This window comes from Oenanthe melanoleuca, chromosome 23 (assembly GCF_029582105.1).
Source record: "Oenanthe melanoleuca isolate GR-GAL-2019-014 chromosome 23, OMel1.0, whole genome shotgun sequence".
Lineage (NCBI taxonomy): Eukaryota > Metazoa > Chordata > Aves > Passeriformes > Muscicapidae > Oenanthe > Oenanthe melanoleuca.
Genome location: NC_079356.1, coordinates 4,511,499 through 4,524,358, shown reverse-complemented (window position 1 = coordinate 4,524,358; position 12,860 = coordinate 4,511,499). Strand labels below are relative to the sequence as shown.

The 12,860-nt window shown below is 49.4% G+C and overlaps 3 protein-coding genes across 5 annotated transcripts; 2 read left to right on the top strand and 1 right to left on the bottom strand.

The window, feature by feature from the left end:
* Positions 1-63: 63 nt before the first annotated feature.
* Positions 64-3,324, top strand: IQCC (IQ motif containing C). Of its 2 annotated transcripts, XM_056509446.1 has the most exons (6): positions 64-153; positions 254-397; positions 1,197-1,470; positions 1,561-1,670; positions 1,784-2,843; positions 3,005-3,324. In XM_056509446.1, exons 1-5 carry the CDS (start codon positions 64-66, stop codon positions 1,883-1,885), a joined length of 720 nt encoding a protein of 239 aa, XP_056365421.1. In that variant the 3' UTR covers positions 1,886-2,843; positions 3,005-3,324. The 2 variants fall into 2 exon arrangements, with proteins under 2 accessions (XP_056365421.1, XP_056365420.1); XM_056509445.1 differs by lacking the exon at positions 3,005-3,324 and having other exon boundaries at positions 1,561-3,004.
* TMEM234 (transmembrane protein 234) lies at positions 3,033-6,991 on the bottom strand. 2 transcript variants are annotated; one of them, XR_008842103.1, is made up of 6 exons: positions 6,955-6,987; positions 6,708-6,859; positions 5,262-5,328; positions 5,021-5,113; positions 4,313-4,572; positions 3,033-3,478 (listed from the first exon to the last, which is right to left on the bottom strand). XR_008842103.1 is itself a non-coding variant. In XM_056509451.1 (5 exons), the coding sequence occupies exons 1-5, from the start codon at positions 6,965-6,967 to the stop codon at positions 4,511-4,513; spliced, it is 387 nt and encodes a 128-aa protein (XP_056365426.1). In that variant the 5' UTR covers positions 6,968-6,991; the 3' UTR covers positions 4,281-4,510. The 2 variants fall into 2 exon arrangements, 1 of the variants encoding a protein (XP_056365426.1); XM_056509451.1 differs by lacking the exon at positions 3,033-3,478 and having other exon boundaries at positions 4,281-4,572; positions 6,955-6,991.
* On the top strand, positions 6,977-11,973 carry EIF3I (eukaryotic translation initiation factor 3 subunit I). Its single transcript, XM_056509444.1, has 11 exons — positions 6,977-7,062; positions 7,242-7,334; positions 7,426-7,513; positions 8,058-8,123; positions 9,162-9,311; positions 9,391-9,518; positions 10,109-10,219; positions 10,490-10,579; positions 11,005-11,078; positions 11,228-11,320; positions 11,617-11,973. The coding sequence occupies exons 1-11, from the start codon at positions 7,060-7,062 to the stop codon at positions 11,696-11,698; spliced, it is 978 nt and encodes a 325-aa protein (XP_056365419.1). The 5' UTR covers positions 6,977-7,059; the 3' UTR covers positions 11,699-11,973.
* Positions 11,974-12,860: the final 887 nt, after the last annotated feature.

Here is a 12,860-nt window from a genome sequence, read left to right as displayed (position 1 = left end):
CCCGCGCCCCCCCGCCAGGCCCGGCCGGGCTCCCCCCGCCATGGCGGCGCGGGTCGCGGCCCGATGACGTCAGCAGGCGGCGCCGCTGCCATGGCGGCCGCGGCTGAGGGCGAGGAGCGGCGGCGGCTCCTCCGCGCCGTGACCCGGCTGCAGGTACCGGAAAGGGCCGGGAAACGGGAGGGGAGGGGAGGGAAAAGGAAGGGAAAAGGGAAGGGAAGGCCGGCCCGGTGCCAGCGCTGCCCCGCCGTGCCAGGCCGCTGCCAGGGGGTTCCTGCTGCGGAAGCGGCTCCGGGGGCTGCGGGAGGAGTTCGAGGCCGCCGTGCTGGAGATCGAGGGGAGCCTGGGGCAGCTGCGCTGGAGCGGCCGCGTCCTGCAGACACCGAGCTTCGGGCCCCAGGTGCGCGGGCAGCGGGCGGCGGGCCGGGAACGGGGAACACTCCTGGGAAACCGGGGAGCGAGCCGGGAACGGGGACCGGGAGCGAGCCGGGAAACCGGGGGAACACTCCTGGGAAACGGGGGAGCGAGCTGGGAACGGGACCGGGACCGGGAACGGGACCGGGGAACGGGAGCGAGCCGGGAAACCGGGGAGCGAGCCGGGAACGGGGACCGGGAGCGAGCCGGGAAACCGGGGAACATTCCTGGGAAACCGGGGAGCGAGCCGGGAATGGGGAATGGAGCGAGCCGGGGAACATTCCCGGGAACGGGAACGGGGAGTGATCCCGGGAACCGGGGAACGCTCCAGGGAAACTGGGGAGCGTGCCGAGAATGGGGATGGGGAGCGATCCTGGGAAACCGGGGAACACTCCAGGGAAACCGGGGAGCACTCCCGGGAACGCAGCAGGGGAATACCCCCGGGAATCGGGAATTTCAGCCCATTGAATGTGCCGAGTTCGTGCCCCTGCCCTATCCCGACCCTGCCCAGGTGATTCCCCTTTCCCTGCTCCTACCTGTCCTGGTCAAGACCTTTGTGTTTTCTTTTCTAGATTTTCTTTTGTGCATTTAATATTTGCTTTGATATTTCTTTATATTTTCTCTATTTTTTTTCCCTATTCATTTTCATATTTTCTTCATATTTTCTAATATTTTTATAATATTTTTACAATATTTTATTTTAGGCTTTCTTGCTTTTTAAAATATTTTCTTCATGTTTTTTTTTCTTCATTGTATTGTTTGTTTTCCTGTTTTTCTTTGGGCAGCCCTCCCCAGGAAAGGCCTTGGATCCAGGGGATGCTGTAAAGAATGAGACCATTCCCAAAAAAACCCTGAAGAAGCCGGATCCCCCTGGAGCAGAACGGGCTGGGAGCTTTGGGAACATCCCCTCCTCAGCCCCTCTGCCCAGTGGGACAACCCCAAAACCCCCAAATTTGGGGTCTGGTGCTGATAAAAACCTGGAAAAGGAGAGAAGAGCCCCGGCAGGGAGCCAGGAGTGGGACAAGAAATGGGACAGCAGCCACCTCAGAGCCAGCCCAGGTAAGGGACACAAAACATCAGGAATATTTTGGGGAAGCTGGAACAGCTCCCACAATCAGGATTTTTTGTTTTTCTCTCATTTTTTGGCAGAAATCCCAGCAGACCTGCAGGGCCTTTCCCGCTCGGAGCTGCAATCCCACAGGAAGCACCTGCTGATGGAGCTGCTGTGGATCCAACAGGCCATTGCCAGCAGGAAACACGTGAGGGCTGCTCCTGCCCCTTCCCAAACACCTCTGGCAGGGCCTGAGTTCACTTTTCCAGGGATTTGTGGCAGGGATTTCATCACCCACGCTTGGTTTTCTCCCCCTCGCAGTTCCTGATGCTGAAACAGAAGCTGGGAATTCCCAACCACTCTGGAATTCCTGAGTTTTTGGATTGGTGTGGAGAAGCTCTGGAGCAGCAGCACAAGTCCTGATGTGACAGTGGCAGCTCCAGCTCCCTGGGATGTTTCTGACTCCAGAAAAACGTGGGAAGAAAAATCCTTTTTGTGGATTTTTGGTGCAAGCAGGATGAATCATCAGCCAGGGGGTGGTGGAGTGTCCTGCAGGGATCCATCCATGAGATCCCTGTTTTTCCTTGGCTGAGCTGGATGATCCAAGTGGGAAATGGAGCATTTTCACTTCCAGCTGGTGCTTTTGGTGCTGGAGTGGCTGAAGGCAGCAGGGAGCTGCAGGAAGGAGCTCCTCCCACAGAACTGTGTGGATTCCACGTGGGATGTATTTGGGATGGCTCTGCAATATCCAGCATCTCCACAGGGGGGATTTTTGGGAACACTGAAGTGCTGAGTGGGGAGGAGTCCCTGTGCAGGTGGGGAGGGAGGGATGAGGATCATTCCTTCTGATCCCTGGGATGAGAATTATTCCTGTCTGATCCCTGGGATGAGACTCATTCCTGTCTGATCCCTGGGATGAGGATCATTCCTTCTGATCCCTGGGATGAGGCTCATTCCTTCTGATCCCTGGGATGAGATTCATTCCTTCTGATCCCTGGGATGAGGCTCATTCCTTCTGATCCCTGGGATGAGGCTCATTCCTGTCTGATCCCTGGGATGAGGCTCATTCCTTCTGATCCTTGGGATGAGGCTCATTCCTTCTGATCCCTGGGATGAGATTCATTCCTTCTGATCCCTGGGATGAGATTCATTCCTTCTGATCCCTGGGATGAGGATCATTCCTTCTGATCCTTGGGATGAGGCTCATTCCTGCCTGATCCCTGGGATGAGACTCATTCCTTCTGATCCCTGGGATGAGACTCATTCCTTCTGATCCCTGGGATGAGGCTCATTCCTTCAGATCCCTGGGATGAGGATCATTCCTTCAGATCCCTGGGATGAGACTCATTCCTGTCTGATCCCTGGGATGAGACTCATTCCTGTCTAATCCCTGGGATGAGGATCATTCCTGCCTGATCCCTGGGATGAGACTCATTCCTTCTGATCCCTGGGATGAGACTCATTCCTTCTGATCCCTGGGATGAGGCTCATTCCTGTCTGATCCCTGGGATGAGGCTCATTCCTTCTGATCCCTGGGATGAGGCTCATCCCTGGGATGAGGCTCATTCCTTCTGATCCTTGGGATGAGGCTCATTCCTGTCTGATCCTTGGGATGAGGATCACTCCTCCCTTTCCTCTGGCTCTGGGAATTTTCTCCTGGGGCAGAGCCAGGAAAGGACCTGGTGCTTTGTCAATTCCTTCAGCTCAGGGATGTTCCAGGTCCCTCAGAAAGGGATTTCCCACGTGGTGCTGTGGTTCCCTGCCCTGACCCTTGTGTGGACACAAGATGTGAATCCTTCTGTTCTGGAATTATTTTTATTGTTTGGAAATAAAAAAATACAACAGCTTTTCCTGATGTTGAACCTGTTCCTGCCTGGCTTCCTGATTTCTCCTGGGCAGAACCAGGTGGGTCCATGGCTGAGGTGTCCAGTGGGTTTCTCCAGGACAGGACCTTTGGGATTTCCCAAATGATGCCAGGTGGAGTCACAATGCTGATCCATAAATCCTGGTGGGAACCTGCTGGATCAAATCCTGGAGGATCAAATCCTGGAGGATTAAAGAACCCTGTGGTTCCTGATGCTCTGAGGGTGTTGGATGTGGCCACAACTTCCTGCAGCTGGGTTTGCATCCATGGAAACTGGGCTGGGCTCAGGAGGGAGGGTTTGGGGTGGTCAGGAGGGTTTGGGGTGGTCAGAAGGGTTTGGGGTGGTCAGGAGACTGCTCAGGAGGATTTAGGGTGGTCAGAAGGGTTTGGGGTGGTCAGGAGGATTTAGGGTGGTCAAGAGACTGCTCAGGAGGATTTAGGGTGGTCAGGAGGATTTAGGGTGGTCAGAAGGTTGCTCAAGAGGATTTGGGGTGATCAGGAGGGTGCTCAGGAGGGTTTGGGGTGGTCAGGAGGGTTTGGGATGATCAGGAGGATTTGGGATGGTCAGGAGGGTGCTCAGGAGGGTTTGGGGTGCTCAGGAGGGTTTGGGGTGCTCAGAAGGGTGATCAGGTGGGTTTGGGATGGTCAGGAGGATTTGGGATGATCAGGAGGGTTTGGGATGCTCAGGAGGGTTTGGGGTGGTTGGAAGGGTTTGGGATGATCAGGAGGGTTTGGGATGCTCAGGAGGGTTTGGGATGATCAGGATTTGGGATGATCAGGAGGGTTTGGGATGCTCAGGAGGGTTTGGGATGATCAGGATTTGGGATGGTCAGGAGGGTGCTCAGGAGGGTTTGGGGTGCTTGGAAGGGCTTGGGCTCAGTAAGGGGCTGCTTGAAGAGTTTTGGGGTGCTCAGAGGCTTTAGGGATAATCAAAAACCCATCAGTGCCAGCAGGTCACACTGGATAATTTATTAACCATTTCTTACCCCTCCAGTGCTGAATGAGACAATTTAACCATGGTGGTCCTGAAACCAAAAATCCCTTTGGGCACAGAGCTGCTGCCCTTGGCCTGTGCCCCCCTGGAGCTCAGGGAATGCAATCCATGGATTTTGCCATCCCATAACTGAGCCTGGAGCACGATCAGAGGCAGAACTTGGGTCAGGTTCTGCTGCTCTGCTTCTCCTTCAGGCCCCAGCCACACACAGGGACACTCCCAGCAGGGTGAGCAGCATTCCTGCCACAGCTCCTGGGGGAGAAATGGGACAAACTGGGAATGAGAATCCCTAAAACACCCTCAGGCTGCTCTCCCAGCTCCTGGAGTTTGGAACTTCCCAATTTCCTCATTTTTTGGGGGATTTTGGGTCACTCTTTTTCCATGCTGGGCATTTTATTCAGTGTTTCTTTCCTGCTTAAATATCTCCTGAGGGAAAAGCTCAAACCTATCAACTCTTTTAATTTAATTTAATTTAACTCTTTTAGTTTAAATCAGGCTTTAAATTGATCAGCCCAGCCCAAAAATCTGTTTCAATTCCTTTTCAAATCCTGCAGCCAAAGCTTTGTGGTGTGTTCAGACCAGAGCTCCCACATCATAAATCAAATAAAAACATTTAAATCAAATCAAATCAAATCAAATCAAATCAAATCAAATCAAACCCAAGCTGATTTCTTGAGGAAATGCTGCCAGTGGGACTCACTTTTCCCACCAATGTCCTCTCCCAGGATTTTCCCAGTCACCAAGGTCACCACCAAAGCCAGGGAGTTGCAGAGTGGGACTGCCAGGGACAGGTCTGAAATGCAAGTTTCAAGTGGAGAAATTGGATTTATTTCTGATTATTCCAAAGCAGCTGCTCAGTGTTTGGCTCAGTCACCGACCCACAGAGCTGATCCTGCCCAAAATCCCATCAAGCCACCCCAAAAAAAGCAGCAGGAGCTGACCTGTGGAGGCCAAGGTGAGGTAGAAGAGGAGGGACCCAGCCTGGTTCAGCAGGAAGGGCACCAGGTACTGCAGGAAAACACAAATTTGGGTGAGGATTGTTAAAAACAACTTTGTAATCATTGGCTTTCCCTGTTATATATTAGTTCTTGCACGTTATTATTCATCATTTTAATTTTTTTATTTTGTATAATCCAGTTGTAATCACTTTTAACTGCTTTAATATGGAATAATCTATATATATTTAATATAGGATAATCTAGTTTTTGTAGCCAATGCCTTGTGGAGCTTATATAGATATAAATAGATAGTATATATAAAAAATATATAAATATATAGTGTATATACATATTTATATATTTACACATTTATATATTTATACATTTATTTTAGTATTATGCTAGAGCTTAATCTATATTTATCACAGTATTATTTATATATAAATTATACAGTGCATACATAAACTGATGGATTACATTATATAAAAAAGCAGATAAAAGAGAATTATAAATTGTGCCATACCAAAATGGCATGGTATTAATTATTAATAATAATTATTATGGTATTAATTTTTTGTGATTAATAACAACATACAAGAACCAATACTATATTTTAATTTATAACACTCTCTATTTTAATATTATGCTAATGCCTATGATATATATATATGTTTTATTTATTTATTTATTTATTACACTACTATTCAGATATAATCTACATGGTATATACATAAACTGATTATATTATATAAAAATGCAATTTAAAGGGAATTATAAATTGTGCCACAGCAAAATCTTTGTGATTAATAACAACATGCAAAAACTAATGTAAAAGCCAATGCTATATTTTAATTTATAACACTGTCTATTTTAATATTATGCTAAGGCTTATGACACAATATATTTATCACTCTATTACATATATATACATATATATATACACTATATATATATTATACACTATATACTATATACATATTATATACTATATACTATATACTATATACTATATACTATATATTATATACTAGATATATACTATGTACTATATATTATTTACTATATACATATTATATATTATATACTATATACAATATACTACATACACTATATACAATATACTATATACTATATATAATATATATGCTGTACACTATATACTATATATATACTATATATTATATACTATACACTATATACACTATATACTAACACTGTATAGTATATATTATATACATATTATATACTATATACTAGATCCTATATACTATATATTATATACTATATATATACAATATACTATATATATAATCTACACGGTGCACACATAAATTAATTCTATTATACCAGCAAGGCAATTATAAATGGTGCCATGGCAAACCCTTTGTGACTAATAACCCCACGATACACCAATAATGAATTTATTTCTGATAAAAAACCGGCTCTCACCTGGCGGTTGAGGCTGAGGAAGCGCAGCTCTGCCAGCAGCCGGCCCAGGCGGCCGCGGCCCCGCAGCTGCTCCACGCCCGCCGCTGCCGCCCGCAGGAAGGGGCCGCTGCCGCCCCACAGCGCGGCCACCGCCACCAGAGCCGCGGCCTGTGCTGCGAACAGTGTCCAAGCGCGCTCGCCATTATCCCTCAGCGCCACCTTCCCCCTTCCCGACAAACCCTCCCCGCCGCCATCGCTCTCCCCTCACCCGCGGTCGCCATGGCAACGCCGCAGCGCTTCCTGCTTTACCCGGAAGTTGCCGTGACGCATTTCCGCTCCAACCCGGAAGCGGCGCTCCCCTCACGCGGCCGCCATGGTGAGAGCGGCGCCGCCGCGGGCGCGGGGGTCGCGGTTTGATCGCCAGCGGTGATTTAGCGGCTCCATCCCCCGGGCTGGTGGCTTGGCCGCTCCCCCGTGTCCCGGGAATCCCCCCCCGGCGTCACCCCCGCTTCCCTCGCGTCGCTCATTAATTAATTATTTCATCATTAATTGCAGAAGCCGATCCTGCTGCAGGGCCATGAGCGCTCCATCACTCAGATCAAATACAACCGCGAGGGAGATCTGCTCTTCACCGTGGCCAAGGATCCTGTGAGTGCTCCCCACCCTCCCGGAATTAACGCGCTGATCGTTAATTAAATTTTTTATTTTTTATTTTATTTTATTTTTTTTCTCCTCGCAGATTGTCAATGTTTGGTATTCGGTGAATGGGGAGAGGTTGGGGACCTACAATGGGCACACGGGAGCTGTGTGGTGTGTGGATGCCGACTGTATCCTTTGATCCCAAAAACCGGTTTAATCCCATATTTAATCTCGTTTTTATCTATAATAATCTCAAAAAGGAGCATTTCACTCTTCTGCTGCTCCATCTTTCCCCATCTTTTGGGTGGTTTTCCTGCCTTGCTGCTATTTGGGGTAACATCCCAATGGATATTTGGATTTTTTGTGCTTTGTGCTGCTTTCCTGGATGATTGGGAAGATTTTCCACTGACCAAAGTGTGGAAAAGTTGTTTAAATGCAAGAAACTGAGCCTGTGCTTTTGAATTTCCTGGGGAATTTGTGGGAGTTTACAATGAGAACTTCTTGCCTTTCTTGGGGTGAATTTTGCCAAAAAATCCCTTTTTAAAACTGAGCATTTTCTCTCAAATTTCATGGGAAAATGATGGGATTTTGCAGTGGCAACACTTGTGCTCTGCATTGCCTTTCCTGGGATGGATTTTCCTCCCAAAATCCCTTTTTAATCTGGTGCAGAAACACCCCCAGGGTGGGCAGCCAGTGGAGTTTGGGGCTGATATTCCCTAACTGGTGGCCCAGGGGACACCAGGCACGTCCTCACCGGCTCTGCAGACAACAGCTGTCGCCTCTGGGACTGTGAGACAGGTGAGGCAATCCCAAATTCCCCCTGGGGCGTTCCCACAGAGCCAGGCTGGGCAGTCCAGGAGGGACAGGACACAGGGAATGGCTCCTGCTGGGGGTTGGGTGGGTGTTGGAAGGAATTCTTCCCTGGGATGGAATTCCCAGAGAATCTGTGGCTGCCTCATCCTTGGAAGTGTCCCAGGCCAGGCTGGAGCCACCTGGGATAGTGGGAGGTGTCCCTGCCCAGGGTTGGGAGAGTTTTAAATCTCTTTTTGAATCATTCCAACCCAACCCATTCCATGAGAAAAGCTGAAAAACCATTCCAGTCTTCCAACCCAACCCATTCCACTCTTCAAACCCAAACCATTCCACTTTTCCAAACCATTCCATGGGAAAAGCTGGAAAAACATTCCACTCTTCCAATCAAACCCAACCTATTCCATGAGAAAAGCTGGAAAACCATTCCATTCCTCCAACCCAACCCATTCAATTCTCCCAACACAAACCCAGCCCATTCCACTCTTCCAACCCAAATTGTTCCACTCTTCCAACCAAAACCCATTCCTTTCTTCCAACCCAAACCCAAACCATTCCTCTTTTCCAAACCAGCCCATTCCATGGGAAAAGCTGGAAAACCATTCCACTCTTCCAAACTGAACCATTCCACTGTTCTAGCTCAACCCATTCCACTCTTCCAACCCAAACCCAAACCATTCAATTCTTCCAAACCATTCCATGGGAAAAGCTGGAAAAACATTCCATTCCTCCAACCCAACCCATTCTATTCTCCCAGCCCATTCCACTCTTCCAACCCAGGCTATTCCATGATAAAAGCTGGAAAACTATTCCATTCTTTCAACCCAAACCATTCAATTCTCCCAGCCCATTCCACTCTTCCAACCCAGCCCGTTCCATTCCTCCAACCCAGCCCGTCCCACGCTAAACTCTGGTCGAGCCTGGGAATTCCTGAGTGGCTCAGCAGTGACTCCCAGCCCCTCCTGCTGTCCCTGCCCTCCTTTCCCACCCTTTCCCAGCCACCCCTGAGGTGTGTGCTGCCCCCAGGGAAGCAGCTGGCCCTGGTGAAGACCAGCTCGGCCGTGAGGACGTGCGGCTTCGACTTTGGGGGGAACATCATCATGTTCTCCACGGACAAGCAGATGGGGTACCAGTGCTTCGTCAGCTTCTTCGACCTGCGGGACCCCAGCCAGATTGGTGAGCCTCCCCTGCCTCCAGGGGGCTGGGAATGCTGCCTGCAACCCCTCTGGGCTGCCTGATTCCCTCCTTCCCACAGAGAACAACGAGCCCTACATGAAGATTCCCTGCAGCGACTCCAAGATCACCAGCGCCGTGTGGGGCCCGCTCGGGGAGTTCATCATTGCTGGCCACGAGAACGGGGAGCTCAACCAGTTCAGTGCCAAGGTCAGGGCCTGGGGGGAGCCTGGGGCTGGGCTGGGGGGGTTGGGGCTGCAAACAGCAGCTTCAGCAAGGGGAATTTAAAATATTTGTTTTAATATTCGGGAGGATCCACTGAGCGAGGCTGGAATTGGCACAGCACAGTGATGTGGAACTGAATCCATTCCTAAATTCCCTTCCAGCCCAAAGCATTCCAGGATTCTATTTCATGTTGTTTTGAATGTGGGAATCACTTCCCAGCTCCCTGGAAATTCCTCTTCCCCACTCCTGTTGAAATATGAGGCTCCCCTGAGCAAGGCTGGAAATGGCACAGCACAGTGATGTGGAACTGAATCCATTCCTAAATTCCCTTTCTACCCAAAGCATTTCAGGATTCCATTCCATGTTATTTTTAATGAGGAAATCACTTCCCAGCTCTCTGAAAATTCTTCTTCCCCAGACTCCCCCAAGCAAGGCTGGAAGTGACACAGAGCAGGGACACAGAACCGAATCCATTCCTGAATTCCCTTCCCACCCAAATCATCCAGGATTCTATTCCATGTTGTTTTTCATGAGGGAATCATTCCCAGCTCTCTGAAAACTCCTTTTCCCCCCAGTCAGGGGAGCAGCTGTCCAATATCAAGGAGCACACCAAGCAAATCAATGACATCCAGACCTCCCGGGACATGACCATGTTCATCACTGCTTCCAAGGACAACACAGCCAAGGTGAGCTTTTCCAGCAGCCTCTGCAGATTTCCTGGCAGGATCCCTGCTCTGAGGGGCTTTTGGGAATGTTCAGTGAGAAAGGAGAAGTGCTAAGTGAACAGCCAGGCATCGAAAATTAAATTTTATTTAAGGTGAAAGAAGGTGAAAGATTTCCCTTTCTGGGGGAATATTTTGGGGATTTGAGCTTGCAAAAAGAACATCCATCCAGATAAGGCCCAGCAGCTGGAGCAGTGTGAGTTAATTGCTGAATTTCTCCCTTTTCCCTCATAGCTCTTTGACTGCACATCCCTGGAGCACCTGAAGACGTTCCGGACGGAGCGCCCCGTGAATTCTGCTGCCCTTTCCCCCATTTTTGACCATGTAAGGATGAGTTTCCTCACCTCAGTCTAACCCAAACTACTCCTGGGATTCCTGCAGTGGGGGTTTTCCCAGTCCAGCCTAAAACCAGGACTGTGGAATGAGCCTGGGGAGTTCTGCTGGGTCTGGGAACAAAGTTTTGTGTTTTCTGATCGAATGTGTCAGGGAGGTGGGAATTCCTCTGAGGGTTGGAGGGCTGCTGATGGATTTGTGGGATTAGTGGGAGGTGCTGGAGGCACTCACCACCCCTGGAGGTGTCCAGGGAACCTCTGGACCTGGCACTCACTGCTCTAAACTGGTTTCAAAGTGGGGATCAATGCTGGGCTCGATCTTGGAGGTTTTTTCCAGCCTCAGTGATCCCAGGATTCCCTAAATCCCAGAGGGAAGCACTGAAGGGTTGGGATTTCTCTGCTTTCTCTGCCCTGCAGGTGGTGCTGGGTGGAGGCCAGGAGGCCATGGATGTGACCACAACCTCCACCAGGATTGGCAAATTCGAGGCCAGGTTGGTCTGAATCCCTGAGCACTCCTGACATCCCAGGGATTGCATTTCCCTTTCTTTGGGGAAGTTGGCAGTGCTGCAGAAGGGTTTTCTTGGTTTTATTTTTTGAGGATTCTGTGGTTTTGTGACAATTTAAATCTTCCTCCTGCCAGGTTCTTCCACTTGGCTTTTGAGGAGGAGTTTGGCAGAGTCAAGGGGCACTTTGGGCCCATCAACAGCGTCGCCTTCCACCCTGATGGCAAGAGGTGAGAGGCTCCCTGGGGATCCTGCAGTGTCCCCAATCCACCCAATCCCACTTTTTTAATTGGGATATGACCAAACTCACAGGAATTCTGTGGTGGGAATGAAACCAACCCCTGAATTCCCCCATTTTGACCATCCCAGGGGATCACTCACACCCCGCCCCACACTTAGGCCACATCACTGATATTTTTTTTCCCCCTTTGTGATTGCTGTAAGAGTTTCAGGAGGGGGTGGTGAGGCCAGACCTGCCATTCCTTGCTCCCAGCAGCATTCCTGACTTTCCCTTTGCTCCCTGCAGCTACAGCAGTGGGGGTGAGGATGGCTACGTCCGCATCCACTACTTCGATCCCCAGTACTTCGAGTTCGAGTTTGAAGCCTGAAGGAGAATTTCCCTCTCCTCTCCTCTTCTTTTCCCTTCTCCAAGCCCTTGCCCAGTCCATGGGCTCCACCACAGGACTGTTGGAAAAGCCTGAAGTTGTTCTTGGCAGTGATTTTTGTGGGGAACTCAAGCAGCTCCAAAGGGCAGGAATGGCTTTTACTGGAATAAAGGTGAAGGGAACTGGGTTGGCTGCCTGCCCTGCTGGGCATATTTATAAATCAGGGGAGGGGAAAAAAAGAGGAAATAAATAAAAATCTTTTCTAAACACAAGGAAAACCACCTCTGTGGGGTTTTTTAGTTGTTTTTTTTTTTCCCCATCTGAACCAAAATTAACCCAAGGACTTTGTTTTCCCAGCTCAGTGCTTTGTTCCACACCCATGGAGCAGTGCTGCTCCTCCTGGGACCTCTGCCCATCCATGAACTCCATCCCAGGGAGGCTCCACAGCCTCAGCCCAGCCCTGAAGTGTGAAAAGGGTGGAAGTTCAGCAGCCAGGGATTGTTTTCCAGCTGCCAGGCACACGCCCTTTGTTTATCTGCTGTGCTGACCCCGAGCCAGCTTTCCTCATGGAACAGCCATTTCCTGCCCCAGCAGCTCCTGCTGCAGATCCTCACCCTCCTGTCTCTCCAAAAAGGTGTTTTTTGGGTTTTTTTTTCCTCTTTCCTTCCTCAAAACTGGGCTCAAGGGCAGAATTCCCAGGCTGGCTCCCAGCTCAGATCTGCTGACACGACACTGAGGCTGCAGCCTGTGAGATTGTGGGGGGTGTTGGTTTGCTGTGTCCTGTTGGGGTTTTTTTTGTGATCCACTGGGGTTTTGTGTGATCTGGGGTATTTTTTTTTGTGATCCACTGGGGTTTTTTTTGTGATCTGGGGTTTTGTGTGATCCACTGGGGGTTTTGTGTGATCTGGTTGGTTTTTTTGTGTGATCTGGGTTTTTTTGTGTCATCTGCTGGGGTTTTTTTGTGATTTGCTGGATTTTTTTTGGTGTGATCTGCTGGGGGTTTTGTGTGATCTGCTGAGTTTTTTTGTGTGATCTGCTGGGGTTCTTTTTGTGTGATCTGGTTTTTTTTCTGTGATCTGCTGGATTTTTTGTGTGATCTGTTGGGGTTTTGTGTGATCTGGGAGTTGTGTGATCTGTTGGGGGGTTTGTGTGATCTGCTGGTTTC

What these genes read in the sequence shown, in the direction of transcription:
- EIF3I (XM_056509444.1), top strand. An exon ending in CCTCTGGGACTGTGAGACAG is followed by an intron (nt 8,124 to 9,161) that starts GTGAGGCAATCC and finishes TGCTGCCCCCAG; the next exon opens with GGAAGCAGCTGGCCCTGGTG. An exon ending in CCAAGGACAACACAGCCAAG is followed by an intron (nt 10,220 to 10,489) that starts GTGAGCTTTTCC and finishes TTTCCCTCATAG; the next exon opens with CTCTTTGACTGCACATCCCT.
- TMEM234 (XM_056509451.1), bottom strand. An exon ending in TCCTCAGCCTCAACCGCCAG is followed by an intron (nt 5,329 to 6,707) that starts GTGAGAGCCGGT and finishes GTTTTCCTGCAG; the next exon opens with TACCTGGTGCCCTTCCTGCT. An exon ending in CCTCACCTTGGCCTCCACAG is followed by an intron (nt 5,114 to 5,261) that starts GTCAGCTCCTGC and finishes CTTGCATTTCAG; the next exon opens with ACCTGTCCCTGGCAGTCCCA.
- IQCC (XM_056509445.1), top strand. Translation starts at nt 64, where the DNA reads ATGACGTCAGCAGGCGGCGCCGCTGCCATGGCGGCCGCGGCTGAGGGC. An exon ending in GCGCCGTGACCCGGCTGCAG is followed by an intron (nt 154 to 253) that starts GTACCGGAAAGG and finishes CCGCCGTGCCAG; the next exon opens with GCCGCTGCCAGGGGGTTCCT. An exon ending in CACCGAGCTTCGGGCCCCAG is followed by an intron (nt 398 to 1,196) that starts GTGCGCGGGCAG and finishes TTCTTTGGGCAG; the next exon opens with CCCTCCCCAGGAAAGGCCTT.